Source organism: Carassius carassius, chromosome 15 (genome assembly GCF_963082965.1).
Source record: "Carassius carassius chromosome 15, fCarCar2.1, whole genome shotgun sequence".
NCBI lineage: Eukaryota > Metazoa > Chordata > Actinopteri > Cypriniformes > Cyprinidae > Carassius > Carassius carassius.
In genome coordinates this window covers 13,108,650-13,136,483 of record NC_081769.1, presented here as the reverse complement: position 1 = coordinate 13,136,483, position 27,834 = coordinate 13,108,650, and the positions used below count along the sequence as shown (strand labels likewise).

Here is a 27,834-nt window from a genome sequence, read left to right as displayed (position 1 = left end):
AATGTACATCTCCCTGTTTAAAATACAGCGTCTCATAAAATATCTAAACACAGGAACATTGCATTTTGATTTCATATAATCTTACATAAGATATACATACATTGTCTTTCTTTCTTCTTTTTTTAAATCGCTTAAAAATATGGAAGCCTGTTTCCACCACTGAATAAAAAAATACATTTAAAATAAGAATTGCATAGAGTAATTAAACAGCACCATGACTTCCCTTTGCAGTAACCTCAAGTTAAGTGCCTTGCATAAGGGTACATTATTGATGACTAGAGGACATTGAACTAGTAGTCTTGACTACACACCACCACCAATCAATTATATACGAGAAAACTTAATGACATAAGGCAAAACTTAAAAATTTAGGTAACAACTCTACAGCACACTGCTAAAAGTGCTTGGTGGAGCTTATATGGGTAACCCAGCTTGTGCTGTTTCCTGATCCTTTCCATCCCACCTTCTTCTGTGACTACCACTGTCCTATTAATAAAACCAGCAAAAGACCAAAAATGAAAGGTAAAAAAATCTTGAAAGCCTCACCTGATGTACAGTTGGATTATTATCCATACTGTTCTTCTTCTTTTATATCAGTTTGGTCAGGATTCTTCCTACATAATGTTCTTCCAGCGAAGCTTTCGATTTCGTCACACTGTTCCTTTTTCTATCTCTCCTCCGTCAACCCACAAGTCATCTAACTACTATCTTCCCTCATCACACTCTCTGTTCACTCTTTCATTGACTGATAAGCATGTAATGACATGGCTTCCCACAAGACCCCTCTCTTTTACACATACAAAAACGGGGGCATTTCTAGAAATATTTCCCGAATCTCACCATTTCTTGAAATTATGAGGGCCAAAAGATGATTTTGCTCCAAAATCCATCAACTGGAAAGAGTCACCCAAGCTAAACTTGAGGATACAACAAAACTGCAAGTACATTTTTTAAATTCTGCAGTGTAGGAAGTGGCATAATTAATATTAATTTATATACACCTTCAATGTGGCATTTTTACATCCACAGAAGTGGGCACTCCTGGCTATCAGTGGTGTATGTGAGGCTGGGGCGAGCTGATAAGAAATGAGGGGGTGTGAGAGGAGCAAAACCATAAAAGAGCACGTCACACATTGCGTGGGAAAGAACTTGTTTGGAAGCAGTCACATGACAAAAACCATTAACATATACAGAACTTCAAAGATACTCATTACTGTAACAAGGAAATGAAACAGAGACTGGGGAACTGCTCCATTTGTCAACTTGATACTTTTATTAGTTCAGAATACAGTACAAATATGGAAGGAAATAAATGATAGCAAAAATAACACGTTTGGCATACTTTCGACAGTAAACATACACACATTCACATATTAAGAGAGGAATTTAGACGTTCAGTTTGCACAAAACAGCAACAGACAAAGTACTGATAACTGGAAAATACATAGAGGCTAAACCATAAGTGTTCAAATGGTCAATGACGGCTTACTGAATTCAGCAGTATTGTGATACCAGCATTAAAATGAGGCAACCGTGCAACATAATGTAAAAAAACACTGTAATAACAATAATTACAAATCATGCATAATGTGTTGGATTTGGTCAAGTCATTTTTTATTTTTTTTATGATGGCAGCCATCGTTTTATAAGATTATATTAAATACGAGAATTTCTTGGTTAGTCAAAAGTCAAGATACAATGCCAGGAAGGGAACACGCATTGAGGTGCAAAGATAAATAAAACTTTTCTGAGATACCGGATGTAAATACAGTTGCAATTCTCAAAATAATATCAGTGCTACCTTAAAGCCAAAATAAGTGGTGTTAGTGAGAGAGTAGCTGCTATGAAAAACACGACAACACGCCAAACAAAAAAAACAAAAAAAAATGAACTAAAACGCCAAATGTTGGAAACCTGGAATTCTGCGCAGTAATCTCAGGGAATGCTGACAGTTAAAAATCTAATATTTCACTTGTTCAGAAACATGTTGGTTTGTCTACAGTAAGTAACACTGTTGTTTTTAAACAAAAAATATAAAATGAACTGTACAGTTTTGTAATGTTGAATGAATATATATAACCAAAATTCTCTAGTTAAGTATATTCCGAAGCTTTTGCGTAGATAATACGATCTATAATCCAGATGTTTTTAAAGAAGCTTTAGCTACAATGTCACATTTACGACTTATTATTAAATATAACAGGCTCAGTGACTGATGTGCTTTTCTTTGGAAATACTTATTAATCGTCAAATCGACCTTGAAGTGTACAATCACTAAATACCTCTGGGAATATGTGGAATGAAAACCAACTGAACTGATACTGGCTATGATAATCAATGCAAACTTACTCAACTGTATCATCACATGTTTTGTTCAATACGTTTAAGGACAAAACAAATGTGCTTTTTTAAAAATATTTGTTCATTTACAAGTAAACGGTTCTAGAAACTAAGCATGCATGACAAATAGATAAATTGCATTGTTCTTTTGCCTTTCCCTGGCTTTGTTTTTGCTTATTTTACATTTGTCGGGACTACATTTCACACAGAGCCCTTCTCATCAACTACAAGGTATGTTTCGGAAAGCCTTATTGAAAGTGCATGGATGGCTGTGGATATACAGAGGTTACATCTCGCCTCAGTAGCTGTGGTACAATTTATGGATGTTCGGAGTTTTTTTTCAAGGCATGCTGGGAGTCGTACAGCTCGCTGAACTGAGACGGCAGTGCAGTACATTACCTCTGCATTGAGTCAGCCACTACAGTAAAAATTCAAGCCTAAAAATCATTTCTCTAACACTTTACATATCAATCTAGGGGTAAAAATTGTGTTGCATTTAACGTTCAACAGGGAGGCACTAACACTGTGCTCGCACACATCAAGCCCTAGCAGAAAAAAGCCAGGACAAAGAGGGCAAGCTGTTAACCGAGCTCTGAATAAGGCCATTCAGAGAAAGCAGCAGAACTTTGTTGAGGATAGGCGAAACATGAGGAAAATGAGAATGTGAGAGAGAAGAGAGAAGTACAACACTCACAAACACATATGGAAAAATTCATTGTCAACGCTGAGCCAATTATGTGTTTTACATTTGGTTTGCGGCAAGTTTCACAAATCAGTGTTTGGCCTGCTTGGCACGCTGGGTATGGCACTTCATGCACAGAATTCTGCCATCCAATGGATAGCAGCCATCAGCGTCTGCCTCTATGGAAAGGGGACGAGCACAGTCCTGCAATGAAAGGGAGTTAACATTTTTTATTTTAGATTTTTAAACATGATTCCTCTATTCTGTGGCTGGAACAAATAGGTAAAGATAACAAACGGAAGTGTCTTCGCACCTCACAGCGGTAGCACTTCAGGTGGAAGTTCTTCTCTAAGGCAACAACCCTGACAGTCTCCTCACTTCCAGGGTCGGGAATGATCGGCTCATTGCAGCTCACGCAAAGAGGAGAGAAACGGCTGAAGGAGATAACAAGGAGAGAAGGTAAGATATATAAAACATTGGTTTTAATATTATCTAACATTTTAAATGGGTGTTTATTCAACTTCAGGCACTTTTATGACCCAAGTGTTCATTTTTTTCCTATTCTATTCTAAATTTTGTGCTCTATGAAAGTCACATTCATTTTTTTTACAACACATTTAGTTTTTTATTTTAAAATGGCTCTTTTGCTAGTCATATTTGCTTAAGAAGGAAGCACGTCTGAGATAAAATATGAGACGTGATGTATGAAACAAAATGTAATATCACTTGTGAACACATTTTTGTGCATCATTTCCCAACTGAGCTACAGGCTGATCCAATTACCGTACACAAAAGTATAAAAATACTATGTAATAACTTACCATTACAATAAACAACTATTTCCCTAATAAAAATGTCCTCAACAGGATTGTCTTTTTATCAAAGCATGTCTGAAAAAATAAAATCTAATGAGATGTGAGAAGAAATGGTAATGTGAACTGAACAATTTTGTGCATCACTTCCAATCAAGGTGTAAGTCAACTACACAAGAAGATTGAAAATACCAATTGAACGGTGTCTATTTAGGATACATGAACATCTAATTAAGACATGGACATTCCAAAAACATATAAAAAGTCATTTCCACAACAAAATTAATCCCAAATTAAATAAACTGATTTTGAAATCTCTCTTGTTCATAACTTTGATGACTGATTAAATGGGATAATTAGTTCAGTTGCTCTAGTGTATAACCGTGCTGTGATTTGGTGATGGCTCACCGATGGTAATCTTTGACACAGTAGGGGTTGTTATCATCATCGGTGATGAATGGAGCGCCCTCAAGGGTGCAGCCGCAGGTAGTGCAGAGGAAACAGTGGGCATGGAAACACTGGCCCACCGCTTTCAGCACACGATCTTTGATCCGCTCCCCACAGCGAGAACACACACACAGAGAATTCTGGAAACCCGCACGAAGACAGACAGTAAGAAAAACAATGCCACGCTTTAATGAACAAAATGGGTGCACAATGTCAGAAAACATAACGTGAACAATGTATACCATGTGGATAACAAGTTTTTCTGATTCCAAAAAATGTAAACCACAAAGACGTAATTCCACTTCTCACCGTATAACAGTCCTCACACTGAGGCGTCCCGTCCCGGTCGTAGAACTGCATGCCCTGCAGGGGGCGCTGACAGGTCACGCAGCAGAAACAGTGCGAGTGGAAGAGTTGATCCATCGCTCTTACTGCTGGCTGAGATCTAGACAGAGCCTCTCCACAGTTACCACACACCTCTGAATGGAAAAATATGTTCATAATATTAGAGATATTTATGAGGTAAAGAAAGATTAATGATAGTAGTATTAAAACAGATGGCGTACCAACTAGGTGACAGGAGAGGTCACTGTTGTGTCTTAACAGCTATGAATCACTTATTGTCCCAAAGACCCACATTAAAAACATTCTTGACCAATCCTACTTTAGAATTTTTGCAGTTCACCACATAAAATTCAAAAGCTGTGTTACAGAAGTAGAAAACCCATTCATTTTCTCAACAGAGGAACTGATTTTTAAACTGTGAACTACTGAGGTTGTTAATCAACGACGTTTGCCTTTTGGTTAAAGCCGTCAGGCTGCATTATTTTAACTTAGTTTTTAAATAGTCATGTTTAACAGTGGTGAAAAACGTCATTATCTATGATCTTGCAAAAACAAAATCTCCACCAATCAGTGGAGAATCAGAATCACAACAAGCAAATCCTCCCCCCAAAAATAAATTTAAAAAAATACACTGTCCATACTCTTAAAGTGACTCCAAACTAGACTAGACTGAAAAAAAGAAGACATTTTCAGAATATGTTTTGAGTTCCAACATAAAATACGGTCATACAGGTTTGAAAACAAGGTGAAAAATACTATTGAATTGTCATTTTTGGATGAAGTAGCTCTTTTAACACACATTTCCATTTCTAATTTCAACAGGACATTTTGTGGTGTTTGTCTGACTGCACGATAGCAGCCAAGGGGGCGGGGCTTATCAAAGGGTCATAACAACAAACTGGGCAACAAAGAACTAAATCAATCTATAAACAAGAACGTACCAGGCTTAAAAATAAACGTACAAACACTGAACATAAAAACACTGATCAAACTGCTTATTTCAGCTGTTTGTGAAAGTAGGCTGATCAAATCAAAAACTGATCAAAAAGTATCTTTAGCTTGAACCTGCACACATCTAAGCTACCAAGAAAAACAAACCCTCAATACTGACAAAGACAGAGTGAGATCATTACAACACTCATCCAGAGAGATCCAGACACGGGAGAGATGAAGCGCTGTGCTGTTTAGACACTGATAATAGAGTAATAAACTGAGATTGAGAAGCTATATCAAGCTGAACACCTACATAAACTGATAAAGAGAGAGGGAGACGGAGAAAGAGCAAGAGACGTCTGGCACCATCGCACAGTCAGTGTTTATCACAGCTTGTCTGCGGTGTGTTAAACAAGAGCCACATGGACGTCTATGAATGAGGCTTAAATTAACATCCAAACCAGGAACTCACTGAAATAAGGATGAAATCTTAATTGTGTAGGTGTGTACACAAGGTGGAGCTGATAGTATTAGTGCACCTGTAGCTGGAGAGGTGATCACAGGAGGATGCTTGTCCATGTCTTTGATAAAGTCCTTAGTCATTTTCTCCAGCTCTTCTACTTCCCTCATAGTGAGAGGAGCTCCACCAGGACCTGAACCTGAACCAGACACCTGAAATACAACAGCATCAGAAATGAGTGCATTCAAACATTGTTTTCATAGATAATTTCAGTTATAGATTTGCAAACTTTATATCTTTTAAGTATCCTTAAAAACATTTCATGTTCACCAAGTCTGCATTTTCTTGATCAAAAACACAGCAATATTGTGCAATATTATTATAATTTAAAAGTTTCTATTTGAAAATATAATTTATTCCTATGATGGATTTTCTGAATTTTCATCATCATTACTTCAAGTCTTCAGTGTCACATGATCCTTCAGAAATCGCTGATTTTGTAGTCAAGAAGAATTTCTTATTACTGTCTATGGATTCATTTTTAAGATTCTATGATAACAAGAAAGACAAAATTAATTCGAAATAGAAATCTTGCACTTTCGATCATTTTTTTATTTAATTTTTAACATTTCAAAATCTAACCAATAACTTCTTTGCATATTAAATGTATTGTCGTTTATTTTATGGTTCTCTTTAATCATTTACCCAGCAAAGTCAGTTCTGCATCAATTCTTATTCCCAATCATTTGCAATGATTGTCATGAAACCAAAATGTAAGACATCTTTAACACAGCATTTTATTCACCAAACTAAAGCCTAAAACTTAACCTAACCAAAGCCATAAAACAACCTGGTACTTTCTTCAGAAAATAACTATTTTCCACAGTTCTTTTGACTTTGTTACCTCACCTTATCTAATTTATATAACTGCATCAAATAACAATCTGAAGCACACCCACCTTCGGCGGAACAGTTTTTCCTGCTGGTCTGTTGAATGACGAGACGGGTGATGTCTTGGGTGCAGCAGAAGAAGGCGGAGCAAAGCTTTGCTGACTGCCAGTGGGAGATTTTTCAGAGTGATTGAATGTAGGTGCAGGGGTGGGAATATTCGCTGGTGGAGGAACGGGGGCAGGAGGGGCGGCAGGTGGAGGTGGTGGGAAAGAGCTTTGGGGAGGGGTTTTAACGGCATGGTTAAACCCTCTTGCTCCTCCAGTAGGTGCAGGACTAACGGTTTTGGATCCAAAATTTGAATTCAGTTGACTGGGAGGGAAGTTGGTCTTTGGAGCCACAGCTGGGCCTTTAGGAAATGACTGCACAGGTGCAGGGGCAGATGCTGTGTTCTGATTGGCCGGTCGTGTTCGGGCACGTAGCTCCTCAGCCCAAGGTGCAGGGGGAGGACGATCCTGCAGCTCAGGAGGGGGCAGAAAGGAGAGGGCAGGCTTAGGAGCGGTCGGTGGAGGCGCTGCAGGCTTTGGCGCTGGTGCTGATGAAAACTGGCTAGGCAACTGAGCAAACAAACACAAACAGATATACATCACACATCTGATGGGGAAAAAGGAACTTACAAAAGTCTTACAAAATGTATAAATTGTTGCGTCAAAATGTTGCAAGATTAAGATTGTGAAAAATAATTGTTCCTCCATTATCCAGTTATGGACATGGAAAATTGAAACAAAATGCTTATTATAAGTCATTTTTATTTCTTAATTTGTGAAAATAGTATAATGGGATTTATCATATGCAAATTTACTTCAGATTAATTTTCTTTTTCGCACCAAGTTTATTTATTATTATTTTTTTTTACATTGATTCATTTTAAATGTATATTTATTTTAGTAAATATTAAAATATTTAAAACATTTTATCATATATTTCAGCTTTTTTTGGTCATTGGCCTCTTTGCTCTGTAAAATACTGACATCAGCCATAAAACCTTTGAAGCCAGCATGAACATTCTACTAAATATCTCTTTTTATTTTCTACTAAAGAAAAATAAGTCATACAGGTTTTAAGTGACATGAGGGTGAGTAAATTATACAGAATTGTAATTTTGGGTAAACCATCCCATTAAGGTTTAAAAAAATTAAAGAAAAATAGCTGAACCCTGAAGGTTAAGGTTTACAATATCAGAGGTCAAAGGCTCAGCAGTTACCTTTGGACTGAAAGGTCTGCTCGTCTCCATTTCTGATAACATATCGGTCAAAGAGCCCAGCTGCCTGTCAAAACTGGTCTGTTTCTCAAACACCCTCTATGGAGAACAAAACAATAGAAAATGTAAGAGAATTTGGGAGACTAGATGTAGGAGAGGTCAGCGAGGATGTGGTTTAGGAGAGGAGAATGACAAGAAAGGGTGAATCAGCCATGAAACCAGATGTAGTGTCAAAAAGAGAACAAGAGTATATAAAATATGAGGCAATAAAAGGGTGGGAAAAAGTACAAAGCAATAAAACAAGGAATTTGTGAAACAGAAAATGACAGGGTCAGAGATAAAAAAAAAAATAGAACCAATTCAAAGAACATTAAAAGAGCGAAGAACAGATATAAATAAGGACGCCGTTTGAGAAGTGTTTTTCGATTATATTTAATGCCTAGTTCAAGTCATTTGATCAAATTATATGTGAAAATAAAAGGGCAGAATATGTGTGTGAATCCAAAATGAGAGGGATGACGCTCTTAGAAATTTGGAAGAGCTGAGAAAGACACAAACAAATTACAGTCTTGCTCGGAGAAAACCACAGCACTGTACAATCACCACACAATGTTCAAAGAAAAAAATATGCACTTTCTACGACAAATAACTGCACTGCTTGACAGTGGAAATGAAAAGGCCATCACAACTCACAAGCCTTAAAATTGAGTAAACGTTCAGGAGCAGGCACTGTGGTCAGCTACTCCAACAGCAACCGACTAGTTAGACTGACGTCTTTGGTCATTCATAGCAACTTGTACGGTTTACTGCATCAATTTCATCAATTACGGCATTTATTATCATCTTATGTGAAAACCTGTGTGTTTGTAATTAATTCACCAAGATACCAACCTTCAAACTGTCCTCTATCCATAATATTGCTTTCTCCAGTGAAAGTTTTTATGTCTGAATCAGCAGAGAAATATGCACAAGCACCGTTTACAAGCTAAAACAGTCCAAAGCTGTTCTAAACAAGCATGCTGGTGCATTTTGATGTGAGAGGACAACAGGGGATGGACTTTTCATTGAAGCAAAGCTTTATTATAAATCACAGACTGCAATTTCAGCCATAAGCAACAGTTTAAAATTAAAACACCAACTTTTTTCCTTATAAGCATGCAGCGTTTTACTTCACAAGCCATTGACTGATCAACTGTAGTCATGTGGATTATTCGTGGATTATTGTGATGTTTTACTTGAACTCTCATTCTGACGGCACCCATTCATTGCAAAGGACCCACTGGTGAGCAAGTGATGTAATGTTGAATCTGTAAAAATCTGTTCTGATGAAGAAACAAACACATCTGCATCTCGGATGGCCTTAGGGTGAACATATTTTCTGCGAATTTTCACCTCTGGGTAAACTAGAAATTAACCAGTCATTTAAGCAACCAGTCAGCAAGCTTTGTGCATCTGTAAAATCTTATGGAAAGAAAATGTTTCACACTGGAGTTTTACTGTTCTTTTAGCAGCGACAGCAGGTCTGTTTGATTGAACAAGGCCCTGTGAGAGTGATGATGTAGCCCAATTACATCGCACTCACCACAGTAACACATCCATAAATAGAGCCAGGGCTTATATGGACATGTCAGCAGGCAGCATGCATAACTGTGTCTCACAGGATAGCGGAGTTTACTGCAGCAAACTGCTCAATTAAAACTTCCTTTCTTCTTCATTTACAAACAGAGTTATCAGAATTACATAAGACTATGTAAAATGCACTAGTTTCAATGCCATTTAAGGCCATAATGAGTGATGCCCCAAAATGTTGGTAAATACAATGGTTTTAGTTGGCCGAAATCATGAAGTTTAATCAGTGCTTCTCCAAATGGCTTCCTTTGGCTATAGCAGGTAGGGGCTGGGTTAACAATACTGATTTCTCTGCTTTGTTACTTTTGATATGAAAAAGTCTCACCTACAAATCATGTCAGTTTTAATGACAAAATTCTAACTATAAATTAATAAATTTTGGTGCTCTTTATTGTGGCTTGATAGATGAAGCCACCTCAATTCAAATTAAGTGGCAACACACCTTTTCTACAAGTTATAGCACCAAATTAACATGAATTGACAATGTATGTTGAAAGAAACATTACAACTTATTTAAATGTATCATGTCTTACGTAATAGCTCAATCAGTGTTTCAACAATGGAAAAATGTCAATAAAACAGCTTGTAAACAATGTGTCACATAACGTTATATTTCATAATCAAAATCAAAAGTGATTTGAGTGCCCAGAAAAGCGCTATATAAAATGTAAGGAATTACTATTATAATTATAAAAACCATTCAAGGTCAATAACTCATTAGTAAGCTTGAAAAAGAAGAGCATTTAGCCAAATACTGCACTACCTTACAAAGTAATTGGATTTTTATTTAACCTGTTAATTATGTCTTTATTGTTTATAGTTTATCTGAATAAAGCTGTCATGTAAGAAAAGTTTTTTTTTACTACAGCCACCATTTAAATGTTTACAGGTGCATCTCAATATATTTGAAATTCGTGAAATAGTTCATTTATTTCAGTAATTCAACTCAAATTATGAAACTCGTGTATTAAATAAATTCAGTGCACACAGACTGAAGTAGTTTAAGTCTTTGGTTCTTTTAATTGTGATGATTTTGGCTCACATTCAACAAAAACCCACCAATTCACTCATTCATTCAATCTCAACAAATTAGAATACTTCATAAACATTTTTAGCGAGTTTTTGGCCATCTGGAAAGTATGTTCATTTACATGTACTCAATACTTAGTAGGGGCTCCTTTTGCTTTAATTACTTCCTCAATTCAGCGTGGTATGGAGGTGATCAGTTTGTGGCACTGCTGAGGTGGTATGGAAGCCCAGGTTTCTTTGACAGTGGCCTTCAGGCTGTGGTTCTCTCAGTTGGTTGTGCATCTTTTTCTTCCACACTTTTCCTTCCACTAACTTTCTGTTAACATGCTTGGATACAGCACTCTGTAAACAGTCAGCTTCTTTGGCAATGAATGGTTGTGGCTTCCCCTCCTTGTGAAGGGTGTGACCAGAGGTGTGTAGAGTACCCAAAAACTGTACTCAAGTAAAAGTACTTATAGAAATATTTACTCAAGTAAAAGTAAAAGTACTAGTCTGAATAGTTACTTGAGTAAGCGTAAAAAAGTATCGGATAAAAAAGTAGTTAGTTACTTTGGGTCATATACTGAGTCTATTTTTATTTAGATATTTAGATAAAATGTATGTAATTTATGTGTGTGTGTATAAATATATATATATATATATATATATATTATATATATATATATATATATATATATATATATATTTCATCAGCCTTTACTCCAGTCTTCAGTGTCACATAATCCTTCAGAATTCATTCAAATATGTTGATTTACTATCAATGGTGTTCTTTTTTATCTTTCTATGCATCAAATAATCCTAAACAAAATATCACAGGTTCCAAATAAATATTAAGCAGCAAAACGGTTTCCAGCACTGGTAATAAATCAATATATTAGATTTATATTTTAAAGGATCATAACTCTGAAAACTGGAGTAACAGCGGATGAAAATTCTGATTTGCATCACAAAGTAAATTATATTTTAAAGTATGTATTATATATGTATAAATAACCTCTGACACAGAGAAGAGAGAAAACTCCACACATGACCGCTAAGTTACCAAGCATCTGAACATAATGAACCAAATGCACATGACATATCTCCTTCTGTCTGCTTGCAGAAGTATATTTCTGCAAGCGTAAATATTGTGGAAATATCATTAATTAATTGTGTATAGGCGACAACAACATATTGGCAAATTATTATTAAGCATTATTATTATTATTTTTATTAGAAACATTCCCATAGATTCATAGATTGTTATTAATGATAATATGCGATGGTCAAAGTAGCCTAATTATGTTATTTATTATAAAACCCTGTCTGTTTACTTAAGTAACAGATATAGGTGTCATGCCATAACATATTTTTAATATGACTGACTTTATATTAAATGTGAATTTAACATTGAAAGTTAATGTGATATAAAAAACGGCTACTAATCTTTCATTGTTCAGAAAGAGCAAATAACATTTACATTATCAAAAATCATTTTCACTGACAGTCTAGAGTTCATTCACTCTCAGAAACTCCCATTAAAATACCTGAAACTGTTAACACTGTGAAATCAATATCTTATTATAGATTCGTACACACATCTGCACTTTGTTGTTACTGACGAGAGAATTCGCCAGAAAGAGGTATTCAGTCAGCGAGCGAGTGAAGGAAGCATCGGCATTTTAGCGATGACTCATCTGAATGCCTCTGATTGGCCATTGCATTCAAAAGCTCAACATAATCGTGTGTGATTGGTTATAATGCGCAGCGCTGTAAAAACGCGTCTGTCTCTGGCTCACCGTCAGCCAGCGAACGCAGATCTAAATTTAGCAGCTGAAGATATGACTCGCTGAACGTACTCACGCCGGTGTGATTGTATTAAAATTAATAAAATATTAATCTGCTATTTTTTGTCTTTTGGAAGCTGCATTCAGCTTGGTTCCCTTCTGTTATAAGTCACACGTACAAAAAACTAATGTCACAGTGGTATCGTGTACTGTAATCGAATGTAGCCCAAGTTATTACCTGTTAAACAGTAGACAGCACACGTGGTGTTCATCTAATAAAGATCTTCATCGCTAGCAAATAATAGCCTTTGCAGATTTGCTTTCAATTGAGTGCAGTTCCATAGCCACGTTTTCAATGCTGCTGATGATCTTAAATGTTACAACCCTGAGTGAACCGCTTCAGACGCTCAGTGCGTGCGGCAGGATACTGAACGAATCATTCAAACTGATTCATGAACCAATTCACTCGTTTGCCAACTGGTTTAATCAAGCCTTTGAACAGAATTGACTCAAAAGAATGAATCATTCGTGAATGAGCATCGCTCATTTCTCATTGTCCAGAGGAAAGTAGACGTCGCGTTTGAAATAAACTGAAGCATTTATAACATTTATTGCATTAAGATAAAGTAACGAGAGGAGCGTCGCCCACAGTAACGAGTAAATTTTTGGGAAAAATTCTGTACTTTTACTTCAAGTAAGAGTAAAAAGTACCCATCTTTAAATATACTCCAAACGTATTAGTTACCCCAAAAAATTACTCAAGTAAATGTAACTCGTTACTACCCACCTCTGGGTGTCAATGATTGTCTTCTGGACAACTGTAAGATCAGCAGTCTTCCCCATGATTGTGTAGCCTAGTGAACTAAACTGAGAGACTATTTTGAAGGCTCAAAAGTTGATTAGTTGATTAGCATGTCACCATACTCTAATTTGTTGAGATTGAATTGGTGAGTTTTTGTTAAATATGAGCCAAAATCATCACAATTAAAAGAACCAAAGACTTAAACTACTTCAGACTGTGTGCACTGAATTTATTTAATACACGAGTTTCACAATTTGAGTTGAATTACTGAAATAAATGAACTTTTCCACTACATTTTTATTTATTGAGATGCACCTGTATATTTCAACAATGAAATGGAGTAAAAAAAATTGTCAAAAAAAGTTTCTACAAAAATGTCTAATTGGCAGTTTAAATGTTTGTTTACAACTTTATATGTATGTCAACTTAATCATTATTTCAGTTTCAGTAAAACTTCAATAAAAAAACTAATTATAATCGGTATAGTGCAAAATAATTTTAACCATAAAGAAAAAGGAAGAAATTTATAAAGTTTGAAAACGATGTAAGGGCAAGAAAAGACTTGTAAAGATTACAATCAAGTTGAGATGAAATCAAGCATTTTGTAACCTACCTGAGAGCTGACGCCTGCACCGGTCTCAGGGAGAGGAGGAGGAGGAGGTGGTGGGGGTGGAGGGAAGGAGGCAGGAGGTGCAGAGGTTAATTCCTCGGGAGGTGCAGGGAGGTTCAGGTCTTCTGCAACAGGGGGCGGGGCTGGGAACGCAGGAGGAGGGGCATCAGATGCAGGGAGTGTGATTTGGCATTCTGGAGGAGGGGCTGGAAGCTCTGCATCATCCAGTGGTGGAGGAGGAGGGGGCGGGAAGTCTAATGGACAGAGGCAGTGAATTTGATTACACTCGCACCAGTGACCACCACCTCATACAATAACAAGACAATCCCTTTCTGCATTGTTCATTCAACTCTACACAAAGCATGATACATACTGCATGCACATTAGCATACACTATTGCTTCTCTCACATATCAGAAAACAACAATTTAGATCATTAGGGCTGGTATTTGACGGACAATACTGATAATGAATATAAGGCAAACATAAGAGAAAAAAAGGCTATTTCAATCCTTCAAGTCATAGTTGGTTGTTTATAAGCTTTTAACACTTGGCTCAAAAGTGAATATTTTAACATTCATGTCTGAAAACGCACTTTGTTGCCAAGCGCACATGTTGTAATTCTGGTGAGGAGAGAATTACTCCAACTGCGCAATCTGTTGCACATAAATCTGTCTGCAAAGATAAACAATGCTTAAGTCTCAAAAACATGTAGGGTTAGCTTTCTTAAAAGCACCTCACATTCAATGTATAATAAAGGATCAACAAACTATTGCTACTAATTCCATAATGAACAGTTTAGTGTAATTTTTTATTATTACTTCTTTAGGCAATTATATTTTTTATAAAAGAAAACATCTTTTAACATGATTGCATCAAAGCATATTAATATTTGAAAACATTAAACAGGAAATGATATCAGAGAGATAGAACTGCAGATACTCATGAGTCAAGATCAATAATTTTCATAAAATATCAGATAATTTAACCTTTTTATAACAGGCCAGGCTAATTCAGTTAGTAGAATTAAATGTGGTGGAACTCCCTGAAAACTTGAAATATTTAGTAATACATGATTTTGATGTAAAAAAAAAAATCCCTGAAAAATATATTACATTTTTATTAATGATTGTATACACTCACATGTACTTAATGTGTAAAATTATATATATATATATATATATATACACACTTTTTTTACACTACATTGTTACACTACATGACATTTTGATTGTTACACTACATGACATTTTTGAGATGTTAAAATAAACCTTTTTTGAAAATGTTACAAAAGTTTTCATAATTAACATAAAACATATTTATACAAAGAGCACATTAATAAAAAAAAACTAATTGGCACGTATGAGATTTTTAAAAGACTTTATTATATCTTTAAATTACACTTTTTATTGTCTTACCCTCACAAAGAGTTGAAGGGGGCGGGGGCATCTCTCCAACTCGTCCAATAACACCAGTGCTTACAAACGATGAGGGCTGTGATGGGGCCATCTGTCCTTTGGGGCGTGGTGGAGCGACAGACGCAAACTTTTTAGGTTGGTTGTAGAAAGAAGGAGCGGTCATTTTGAGGGAGACGGAGGAAGTGACCATAATAGGCTTGCCAGTGCTAGAGTCAGCCATCTTGATCTGAAAATGACAACAATATGAAGACGATGAGGGGTTACATTTCAGGCGACTTTTTCAGCACAATTAGTGCCCAAAATGCATAGTTTGGATTTAAAACATATGGAAAATAATTAAGTAAGTGGTCTGTAGCTTTGGTGCCTGAAACGGTTTTGCTCCAGCGGAATTGGTTCTCAAGAGAGCCACCCACCTGTATGTAGGTTAGTCAACCATCTGGGTTAAATCTGAACATGTGCCTTTGAAACACCCTGAACACGAGCAGGAAATTCCTTTCATGAAAGAATGGCTGGTATATGTGTATCAAACGGTGCTGAAGATGTGGTGAGCATCTGACTTCACAGTAATTGCAGGGAAGTAAATACATCAAGGTAAACAATGCTGTTCCCAGATTCGTCATAACTAAAGTTCCTTTTTTAAACTTAAACCAACGTGAACAAGTTACAACAAACAGTTCAAAGTCCAACAAGAAGGAAACATGTCTGAAAAATGTTCTGTGTACTCAAACACTTTGCATAACTTGGGTGAGGTTTAACAAGGAAATCCATAACCAAACTTCTGGAAAAATTATTTTCATGAATTAGGTGCCACACATTTCACTTCTCATTTTGTGAATCTCAGGTACTTTCATGATGTCTATATTCATGTTGACTTGTTTCATATCCGCACTTGGTTTAACTTGGTTTCATATCCAGAGAGGAAAGTCTAACTCTCAAAATTCGGCTTCACAATAGAGGTTCACATAACACTTTTTTTTGTGTCCTTTGATGTCCATTTATTGGCCTAATCTTTTTAAAATAGGAGTGGTTTAGACTTTCTGCTTGCTCCTGCGTCTTTAAGAAATTACATCTTCATATGTTAAACGAACAATACAATTTTAACCGCCCATACTTCAAACAACAGCCGCTCTGCAAAATCTGTTCATGCTCAGACTTAACACTTATTTGTACAATTAGGACTAGGGCTGCGTGATTAATCGCGATTGTCGTTCACATTTTTTCATTGAAGCCAGTTCTGTGATTAGTAGTAAATCTCTATCACCTGCTTTCAGATGGAGCAGCATTTACCACACAGAGCCGTAGTTCTCTGACAAGCTATGCAAAATCACATTCATAATCGCAGACGATATAATCGAAGGATTATGAAATCGACGAAATCGTTTGCGATAATGACAGCTGGTTCTATATCTTCTCAGTGAACTATGGCTCTGTGTAGTAAATGCTGCTCCATCTGAGAGCACATAAAAATACCACATTTAATAATGTTTTTACTCCAAACTCACTTCATAACGTCAGTCTACTGTTTGAAAAAAAAAAATCCTTCGGTGAGATGATGTGGCTTCTTAGAATAATTAAGGCACACAATATTTCATTGTATTCTAAGCAGTGATAATGGCAATAATGGTTGATTAGCATTTCATTATAGATGTACTTACTTACTGATCACAGAACTGTGCATGACAATCGTAGCTTCTGCCTAATTGCAATTTATTGCGTTCGCGATTTAATTTCGATTACTTGTGCAGCCCTAATTAGGATGCATCAGAAGGATGTGCAGAGTAGCAGGTGCTACACAAAACCAGTAATAACACAAGCTTTCACGTTTTACTTCATTAATTCATCAAGTGTTTAGGTAGCGGATACTGAACTTTATCTGGGATACCAGATAAAAATAAATGCTAGTTGAAAGTACAAAAATGCACATAAATTCAGAACATTTGCATTAAATAAAAAAAAAAAAACTTATGTGCTCAACTAAGTAGGATAAATTTCTTATCCATGCACAAACTATAATGGAAACAATTTAGCAGAGTAAATTCCTTAATGTGAATGTGATGGGACAACATAAAACTGAACCAACCAACAGACCGAAAAGCTTATTTTTAGGGATGCACCGGTTGACCGGCCATAAATCGGATTTTTGGTCTTTTTTCGGCCGATTTTTCCGGAAGTGCACTCGCGTGCACATACTACATTGTAATCATTCGCGATGTAATTTGTGTGGAAGTATTTTGAAATCTGTGCGCAGGACACGGGCAGCCGTTCAGCACTGGAAATGCAGAGCTTCATGTCTGAGGCACAGATAGCAGGAAGCGGTCAGCCGTTGGTGTACTGAAGCACAAATAAGAGCCTTTCCTGCGCGCAAAAGCTGCGCGAGCATACTGTATGATCTGTCCGCGCACTGCACACACGTAGACCGTGAAGAGATGTTCAGATCAACTTCTCGCGTGTTGGATGAGAAACAAAATGGACTAAACTGCGATTAAACTGAAAAGCTTTTTTTTTGTAAATTAGAACTTGCATACACGTTTGAAAAGCCAGAAGTAAACGTCAGTTCTGCATTAGGATGATTATTTTTATTTTACCTTAAAATTACACCTGCTGTAGCATACTGAAATCAAGTGTTTCATTCATCCAATTAAAAATTTTTAGGGTAATGATTCACATCTATATTTTTTTTACTTGTGACAATAGTTATTTATTTTTCATTGGCTCAAGTAAATCAATATAGATGTGAATCATTACCCTACTTTTTTTTTTAATTGGATGAATGAAACACTTTGCATCTTTGTTTTATTCGCACCAACATTATTTGATTTTAACATTTTGGAATAATGTATTTATATAGCATACTTTTATTTACCAACAAAGTGTAAACATGATATAAAGAGCTGCAACTAACGATTATTTTTTCTGTCGACTAATCTAACGATTATTTATTCGATTAGTCGACTACTCTAGCGATTATTTTTATTAAAATAAATTATTAATCTAATGTTCTTTTTTTGATTAGCTAATGAATCCTTTGAATAACTTTACAAAAAAATATAAGTACAACTTCTAATATAATATTTCAACCTTTATTCATTTTTTTCCCCCAGAAATACTTCAATGTGGATGGTAAATATGAGTTAACGATAGTGTTTATAATTAGACCACAGTAGCCACAAATTTACAGTTGTCTGAGACGTCATGAAATGTTCTTTAGCATCACAAACCATAAAATGTAGTCAGGGTTCTGCTATGGTTTATTTTCAAAATAGGTAAACACAGGTCACAAGTTAACACGATCACATTTCTTTGATTCAGCAGCTGACGATGTGCCGCCGAGAGTCCTGTCTTGAATCCAGAGATCTGGAGCTGATTCGGTATAGATCGGTAGCTCGGTAGTTCGTGACTGTTGTCTCGTGGCACGCCGTCTTTTAACGCTTGTTTGAAACCCGCGCCAACACAGACTTACTTTATTTTGTATTTTTTTGTTTATCCTACTTACTTCAGCCGCTACGGGTGATCATACCAATAACTTGTAATCCTTACAAGAATATCAGAATCATGCAATGAGCAAGTCTGCGTTTATTAGACCCTTAATATCACACCAGTTTGTGCTTTTAGAATCGCCGAATCTGCTATGGTCGTTCCATCACATCTGCAGCGGAGACCTGAACCAGGAAGTTGGTCAACAGATCACACGGTAACCAGTTAAACCGTAACACCGGAGAGTCAGTATGTTTTCCTCGGAGGTGCTCGTGCATCACAGTTGTGCTGCCGTGGTACACCATATTCGTTTTTGCAAAGGGAACAAAGGACTATTTTATTTGGCCTCTGTTTAAAGTATTCGCATAATTTTGATAACAGTGGTCTCTGTTTTTGTGGTAGAATGCAACTTTCTCCATTCCCAGGAGCAGAAGCCGCGCGAGATGTAAACAGTGTGACGCGTCAACGCATTTCACGCACGTGGACGTATTTTTGTAATCAACGTAATTGATGTCGTCTACGCGTCGTTGCAGCACTAAAGAAGACATTCTTTATGTAGTGTATTCCAGGCTTCTGTTTCATAAGATGCTCTAAAAGGAATTACATGTTTTGAGCTTTGACAGTTACTGTATGTTTTCATAGTACAAGACATCCTTTTATTGCAAAAAGATAAAGGAGAAATATTTAAATATCAAGTCTTTAAAATGATGTACTTACAGAACAAAGATGGTCAAAAGCACAGTACAAAGATACAAAAGTCCTCTAGTTGGTGGATATTATTTCTTTTTTGATTGTGTGTGCACTCAAGCAAGCTCTCCAAACCGAGGTTATCGGGGCTGAAGTCATACCATGACTTTCCCATTGCGAGGCCTTGGGGTACGATCAACTGAGCCTCAACTAGAAACAGTTAAAGTGCTTGAGACATGTGGATGTGATATACCACAGAAGTGCTCTCATGGCATGAGCTATGTGCAAATATTTACCTCAAGCATGTTTGCCATTAAAAACGACGGCATTACCTCATTCCCCTTTTCCTCCTCCTGCTGTTGCCACTGAGCCAAGTCTCATTTGACCCTATGACTACTTTTTTCCCTCTATAGTTCTCATAATACAGCCAGTGAACCATATCAAAGACTCATGCTTCGAAAGTATGAATTACGGATGAAGGCAAACAGTTTAAAGACATCGTTGCAGCATGTCCTGTCCTAGTCAATTATCTTTCTACTTCAACCCGCTGTTGCCTTCCAAGGCAGATGATGTGTACAAGGATTCCATGACTAAAGAACATCTTTTGTTTCTAGTTATACTAATTGGAGCCACATTTTTGTTATTCTATCCTGACTGCCTTGTTATGACCTGCCAAATCATGCTATTCTAGGTCAGGTAGGAAAGAAACATGCAGTCCATGGCAGTCCACTTTCATTCTCATCGTTTCAGTTCAGCATCTCAGAAGAACTGACACCTTCTCATCTGAAATGTGCCCTGTAGTACATGTGCAAGAAGAACAGAGTCAAACATTCAAATGGACTCATCCAGTTTGAAAATGTTCGGTAAAAATTAGGAGAACTAGTTTTCAATTTTTTTAATGCCAAGGAATGATGATCCTGTGATGATCCTCGTACAGTATATCTGAGTCTACACACTGTATAAACAGAAAATTATTAAGCATTGTCATTTTGTTTATAAAATTATGTAAATTGTAAGGAATATATTATATCCTGCTTTTAATAAATTAAAACAAATTTAATATTAAAAAACATTAACAAAAATATTACTACCTACTACAGCTACTACTAATACTAATAATTATTATTATTACTATTATTATTACTACTACTACAACAAAAAAAATACTTTAAAACTAGTGCTTTCAAATTGATTAATCACATCCAAAATAAAAGTTTGTTTTTACATAATATACATGCGTGTACTGTATGTATGTTTATATAGAAGCCCAAACTAAGGGGGAAATGCACCAGGTTCCAAAACAACAGGCCAGGTGTGGTATATATTAAGTGTGTTAAACCAATGTCATTCATTTTCCAAATATAAGCAACAGGTTAACCAGAACGTTTTCTTCCAACCCTTTACTCTTATACAAGAAGAATATTTATTAGATGCCCTAATCTTAGTTTTTGTTAATGCTTTGTGTGTTTTGTTTGAATATCAGATATTCGAATATCGAGACTTTTCAAATACAGGGCCTGGTCTAAGAAAAAACACGCAACACACATTGTCCTTGTCATCACAGAATCTGACCAATGAGAATATAATGTTTCGTCATCAAGGCTAACTAGAATGCATAACTTTTGTCAGGCAGCAGCCGGTCTTTGCGGAGCTGCATGAAGTCGAACAAGCCTATTGTTTCTGTCACATGCTTGAGATATTCAATCGAACACAACGCACTGGACTGCTGGCCAATCAGAGCACACTGCGCTTTTCAGAACGATGAGCTTTGTAAAAATCGATGCGTTTTAGAAAGGCAGAGAGGAGCAACAATAATGTTCAGTATTTGGAAATTTATGAACCTTAAACCGCATTGCATTACACCAAATACACCAAATAATGTTCTTTTAAACAATGTCACATGACTCCTTTAAGAAGTATATGTAATATACACTTATATTTTACAGAAAACTGCAGGGAGACCTTCTCTTCTCCAAATCTTTTCTATTGTTGATAGGTGCTTCTCATTACAAGTGTGGGACGCTGTTTGGTGCATATTCCGTTCCAAAATGCATGTTATAGGTCCTAAACTCAGATCATATGCAGAGTTTGAGTTTGTGGTGAAGCATTTAATGCAACATTGCTGTATAGTTTCATTTCAGATTCATTTGTAGACCTTGTTTAAACTGCAAATTCAGGTTAAAAGCCACTGTAAAATAGATGATATAATCACATCTGTGATAATACATCAACTGAATGCAGCATTACTGAGCCATGCTGCACTATAGCAACCATAAACAACTCTTCACACTTCATTGTGCCAAACAAACACCAATTAACTGCAAGCTCCTCCTCACCTTGACTTGTTTGGGCCATGTCCAACTCAATTTGTCACATGTGTAAATATCGCTTAGCAGTTCAGTCCACTGACAGCCATACAATTCCACACCAGCAAATATTTTTTTCTCAAGGTTAGTAATTATGAATCATTAAGCAAGTCAGTCCCACACGAAACTACAACCACAAACTCCAGCCCATTTCATGTTCTGGCCTGAAAAGAAGAGCTCCAGTTCACACGAATATTCCCAAATGTCTGAGGTAAAGATCCCTTCTGCCCTACCTTCAAGACTTATGACTCATGATTTAAGACACTCTTGTAACAGTGGTCCACCAAACCATCTCCAAATCTGAGAAGCTTTAAATGGATTGTGCATAACCATGAGTGGAAGCACGGTTTAAGGCCAAAAAAGAGAGGTTTAAGACTATTTTTAGTCCTGAGATCTGAGTGTGCACTGTGCAGTGAGAGTCAGTCGCATGTAAAGTGCAAATTCTTCACCTTTCGCCTCTGGTTAAGTTTAATAATGCAGAAGTGCATGCTCTGATGAAATATTCACACAGGACCGAAAACTAGCCATAAACCCTGAGGTCCAAAAGATTATTTATTCTCATCATGGCCTCCATCTCCAGATCAATACAAGCTTGCGGGTACTTACCATGAACTTGAAAAATATGATCCAGTGAGCCGTTTCCAGTAAGCGATCATCAGAGCAGACGTGACAGCAGTGCTCAAAGCAAACAGCAATGACTTACTCTTGTGAGTGTCATCTGCCGCAAAATGGAAAGGATGACCACATCCTTAAATCTGAGTTCCCTTTAGCTAAGCGCACCATAGAGAACAGGAGACCCACAAGTTAGCCACATCTCCTGTTATCTTTGGCGCTGCTACAACAACCTATCCATCGTTCCTTGACAACCAACATGAGTTAATGGAATGATTCATTCTGGCCAGTGGTTACCTTTAGTTCAAATGAAGGACGGTCAAAGCACAAAACCTTTCTACTGTAATATACACAAAAAATTATTTTTCCACACTGTTGTCCATTAAATTGACAAAGAATATATCATTTAATTTTCATTCCATTTAAAAATACAATGTTAACACACAAAATTTATATTTATACATTTTTAAAGAAATAATTATAAAATTATATAAAAAACGATGCTAATTATAGTATATTAATAATTATATCTATATAGTTAAGTTTTTCATTCTGAATGGGCCTTAAGGATGTCTTTGAAGAAACTAAATGGTCAAATAAAAAGCACATCCTAATATTCATGATATTATTTTATCTCACCTTCAAAACCACTGGGAATATATTGAGAATGCACAGGAAATCAGCCCAGATACAGCTCTAACTAAGAGCAACGCAGGATGTTGTCTGCTTGTTGAGGTCACCAGCTGCCAGTTTTGGCTGCTGTGTTTGGTCTCCATGGGTACAGTAACGGTTTGGCTGCACTGCTAGACTCTCTGATAATGTGAAGAAGACTATACATTAGTGAGAGGACATCCATCACATGCAAAACAACAGTCTAACTTTAACGCAATGCAGTTCAAACCAGTCAAAACACTACCCAGGGAAAACACTAGGTGATTTTTATTACCCACTATAAGATTTGAACGAACCAGCACCTTCTCACAGTGTGTGTGTGTGTGTCACAGAAAGAGAAGCAGCTGCAATATGAAGATTCCAGTGGCCTTACGCATGTCTGCATTTCATCACTTGATCAGAATGACTATGTGATATAGGGAGTCTGGCTCTTTTTTGGGTTAAATGAGACAATGCAGCTGATCTGGCTCCACAAGGCCCCCTTACGCAGCCTTGATGGATACTGCGGCCTGTAAACGTTACCCTTAGAGGGAAACTTGGGAACTAGAGGATCAGTGCATGAGAAAAGCAAATTCTTCAACATTCTGTTCACCACACTGGAGACATAAGAATTAAATAACAAGACATGTTGAAACTGCAGTGAGTAATGTTCTACTGTGAATGCCGGTGGCCAGAAAGCTTTTCATGAGTTGCTTTGGATAAAACAGTCAGCTAAATGCATAAATGTAAATAAGAAGTCTAACACATCAACAGTAGACCAAAACAAATGTCTCATCGTTCCTCTCTGGCTGGGAACTGACAGTAATTTTCTGCATTGCAGTTTTCTGGCTTCCTCTACGGATGATTTCATCTCTTCTCCATCAAGTCGCTGCAACTAACACAGTATGTAGATAAGTGTTCACGGCTAAATTTGAATAACACACTGGTCCTGATTAGTTATAGTTTTGAGGAGAAAACAGCTCTTTACACATTATACAGAGAGATGACAAACAGTAAGCTGTTAACTTGCCACACTGTACGGCATCACAACTTACAGTCTGTTTCGAAAGATAACGTCAGCTATGACATACTGAACATGAACAATCATTCCTATGGCAATGCTCGTCTACAATGACTAATATTCGACTAATTTCCTTTCCTCAATCCAGTTTAAACACGTACAAAGACACTCGGTTGGAATTTGGTAGAATGACAAATCCAGAAGCAGCGGGGTTCTATTATTTTGGGCGACTGTGGTGAAAAGTGTAAGGCACACCCACGCTCTGTCTCAGGTATGTTTGGCTCGAATATAAGGATCGCACTATGACGTCATATGTGTGTGTGTGTGTGTGGGGGGGGGGGGGGTGGGGGGGGTTGTGTAACTGGGTCATTAAGTGTATCATTACGTCATAAAGTGTGTTGGTAGAATACCATGCTTGTTTTCTGTGGAAAATTAAATATATTCTTGACATGAAAATATTTTATACAGTGTTGTTAAAAAAACCCCAGAAGAAATAACTTTCTTGGTACAAAAAAAATAATGAAAAATAAATAAATAAAAGAAATGAAATGGTAAAAAAAAAAAAAAAAATTACACTCAAGGCCCAGTCACAATCAGTAAAAAAAAAAAAAAAAAAATTCGTATGAGGGCGAAAGATATCACCCCTGCAGAATTCGCAATGGACCCAAGCTGGTTTACAAATTCTTCACATTGACCAACAGGAAGCTGCTTGTTTTGACATTTATATCTCTGTTAGCTTTGCTTCATCCAAATCCACATACATGCTTGTTAAGAAATGTTTTCATTTGTTTTGTTTTTTTTGGAGGGTAGTGAACTGTTCCTTTAATCTAACTTTTCAATGATGTGCCTGTAATGCTCATCCAATCAGAGTTCAATCCATCTGTTTTTCAATGAAATTATTAACACAAGTGGCTGCTCTAGGCTTCTTATTATTACAAACAAGTTGTTGCACTGAATATTAAAATTTTTATTTATAAAGCAAAAGTAAAAAAAAAACTAAATAAGTAGGCCTAAATAAAATTGGAGGCACCATGTTATTATAATCTGCGCTGATCTATCTTTCATTCCAGTCCGAGGGCCTCATTCAGCACATATTCTTATTGAACTGGAAAATCCTAAATCACACTGGCGTCGCCCAAAGGCCAGTAAACCCCATTGTCATCTTTAGGGACTTTAGGGACACCCAGACAAATCCTGCGTTCACTCATCACACCAATCTCGCCTCAAATACTGAACTAACCTAACGTGTAATAGCGCCTCGTTCTCCAGACGAGGAGAACTTTGTGTAACGGTTCCTGATGTTCTCTTATCAGCCGCTAGAACAGCACGAGCTAAAACAAGCTGCTTTTTTCACCTTATATGGATATCTGACTGGAAACCCAGGAACAAGACAGATAAAGCTCCCATTGAAAATAACACAAATTATGGAGATAGTCACACTTGACAAACTCCCGCCACGAATCTTTAGGTGTAGCCTACGCATTTATGAATAAGATTGCATTTGGTTGACATATGCGTGCGCCCCACCCCTCACTTCACAATCATGGCTAACGTTATTTCACACAAAACATTTCTCAGTCATGACAGTATTTACAAAGCGACTATGAAACATTATCAGAGTTAAAATACGTTTCGAGTCAAAAACCACACAAACAAAATGTAACTTATCATGTCACACAATCATATGTCACTACTACAACTGTGTAGTGCTAAACTACTGTGAATGCATGCAATGTTTGCGGTTTTGATGCAAATACAGATTGCAGTCATCTGTGACGAACCATAAATTAAGCTACATATTATAGAAAAGGTGAAACAAAGGCACTTACAGTTCGTTTTCCTCTGGAAAGGTGCAGTTGTGCCAAAAAACAGTACAGCTTCTCTAATGCAGTCTCCGCGTCTATTTTTAATCCCTACAGTTTAATGAATAAATTTCCCTCTTTATTGTGTATCTTTTCTGAATTTGAATCGCTTTATGGCGCGGTGTTGGCATTAGGCATTGTTCTGTTAATTCTAAGAAGCTCTGGTGGGGATGATCATCAGCGAATCCTATCTGCCCACATGAACTTTTTCCTAATGTACCGACTCTTGACACACTTCCGGTTCACGCTTCCGCTTTCTCCTCACCGCTGGAGGATGGACAAAACCGGTGGCCAATGAGAACTAAACTGATGGTAAGAGATCAGCACATTTTTGTCTTCAGCTTTTAAAGTTTTATGCGTTTAAATCATTTTTTATCTCCTTTAATACACAGTTAGTGAACAACTTTGAATGATCAGATGTGAAAAATGAATTTTGGAGAAGATATTACATGTACTGTATCTTCTCATTTATAAAAGTCATAAAATAGCATCCCTAATAGAAACAAAATAACGAAAGGACATTCTACTGGCAAAGTATTTCACAAAAAGTAAATTAAAATAAATAAATAAATAAATAAATAAAAGATACAATGTATAATAAAAAATAGATATAATGTTTAAAACCATGATCAAAAACGTTTTTAAAAATTAAAAATATTTTAATTTGTAAAATATTTTAAAATATATTTGCAGAACATTGAACTTTTTGGTTGTCAGACCTGGAATGTGCGTTTCTATATTCTCAAAGAAATTATAGGACCAGCTGTATAAAAGTATTATATGTGTTTTATTGGTTACATATAATATACATATAAAACATATTTAATATGGGAAATTCCTTAAACTCTCCAATTTACTTGGAATAACACTGATTAAAGTTTAATTAAGTTTAATCGTATATACAATTTGCTTCTTTTATTTGTTAGTTTTTTTTTTTATCCAGTTCAATGGTTACTTCACTTGTAAGGCAAAAAAGCCATTAGACAGTGATTAAATAAAGAGGTCAAACGATCAGCAGTGTTGTTGTACTGAAAATATCTTGGACTTACCTGTTAGACTGTCTCCTTCACCCTTCTCTTCTTGTATCTCTCTGTAGGCCTGTAAAAGTATGTGATTTCGAAGATAACTTTTTCCTGCAGTCTCTACTCCTGTTTCTTTCAGATGCACAGCTTTTGGACCTCCCCCTACATGTCTTAAAGGAATGACACCATCCCTCCATCCAAACAAGTTCTCTCTCGTTTGTCTTTCACACAGGTCATGCGTATTACTAACCAAACACCTCTCTCTCTCTCTCTCTCTCTCTCTCCCTCCATTTCACCCCCTTTGGATTCTTTAAACATTCTTCATTCTATGACATCAACCCTGCCTGCCTTTCCTTGTAAGGGCAGAGTGGGTGAGCAATTGATTGAGAAAGAGAGCCAAAGAGAGGGAGGGAAAGTGGGAAAGATAAAGGAGGTCAGGGTTTATTAGATACAGACACATGGAATGGTTGGCAAGACACAGAAGGAAAGAGACAAGAACATGCAGTGCTCAGTGAGACGATCAAACTGACACAAAACCTGGAGCCTCACTCAAAAACAACACTTCTAAAGTCAAGTTAGTTTTAATAGTCGTGGTCAACCTCTATTTTGCTGCACACAGTACTTTCCACAGCCGGTTCCAGTTTAATTCAAAGCAAACAGGGACACCCGAAAGGCATTAAAGGGATAGTCCACATAATATCATTAATGTTCAATCATT

The 27,834-nt window shown here is 36.6% G+C and overlaps 1 protein-coding gene across 4 annotated transcripts; it reads right to left on the bottom strand.

Moving 5' to 3' along the window:
* Positions 1–1,250: 1,250 nt before the first annotated feature.
* On the bottom strand, positions 1,251–27,389 carry zyx (zyxin). 4 transcript variants are annotated; one of them, XM_059567420.1, is made up of 10 exons: positions 27,144–27,389; positions 15,422–15,647; positions 14,008–14,258; positions 8,172–8,267; positions 6,961–7,524; positions 6,099–6,231; positions 4,591–4,760; positions 4,243–4,421; positions 3,336–3,456; positions 1,251–3,226 (listed from the first exon to the last, which is right to left on the bottom strand). In XM_059567420.1, exons 2-10 carry the CDS (start codon positions 15,639–15,641, stop codon positions 3,113–3,115), a joined length of 1,848 nt encoding a protein of 615 aa, XP_059423403.1. In that variant the 5' UTR covers positions 15,642–15,647; positions 27,144–27,389; the 3' UTR covers positions 1,251–3,112. The 4 variants fall into 4 exon arrangements, with proteins under 4 accessions (XP_059423403.1, XP_059423402.1, XP_059423404.1 ...); XM_059567419.1 differs by lacking the exon at positions 27,144–27,389 and adding an exon at positions 26,062–26,330; XM_059567421.1 differs by lacking the exon at positions 27,144–27,389 and adding an exon at positions 26,062–26,329 and having other exon boundaries at positions 6,973–7,524.
* Between the last annotated feature and the right edge of the window lie 445 nt (positions 27,390–27,834).

Bases quoted from the DNA above. Each gene is read 5' to 3' on its own strand.
- zyx (XM_059567420.1), bottom strand. From the start codon at position 15,641: ATGGCTGACTCTAGCACTGGCAAGCCTATTATGGTCACTTCCTCCGTC. The intron at 4,422-4,590 runs GTGAGAAGTGGA...GCGGGTTTCCAG, and splicing joins AGTGTGAGGACTGTTATACG to AATTCTCTGTGTGTGTGTTC. The intron at 3,227-3,335 runs GTGCGAAGACAC...CTTTCATTGCAG, and splicing joins TGAAGTGCTACCGCTGTGAG to GACTGTGCTCGTCCCCTTTC.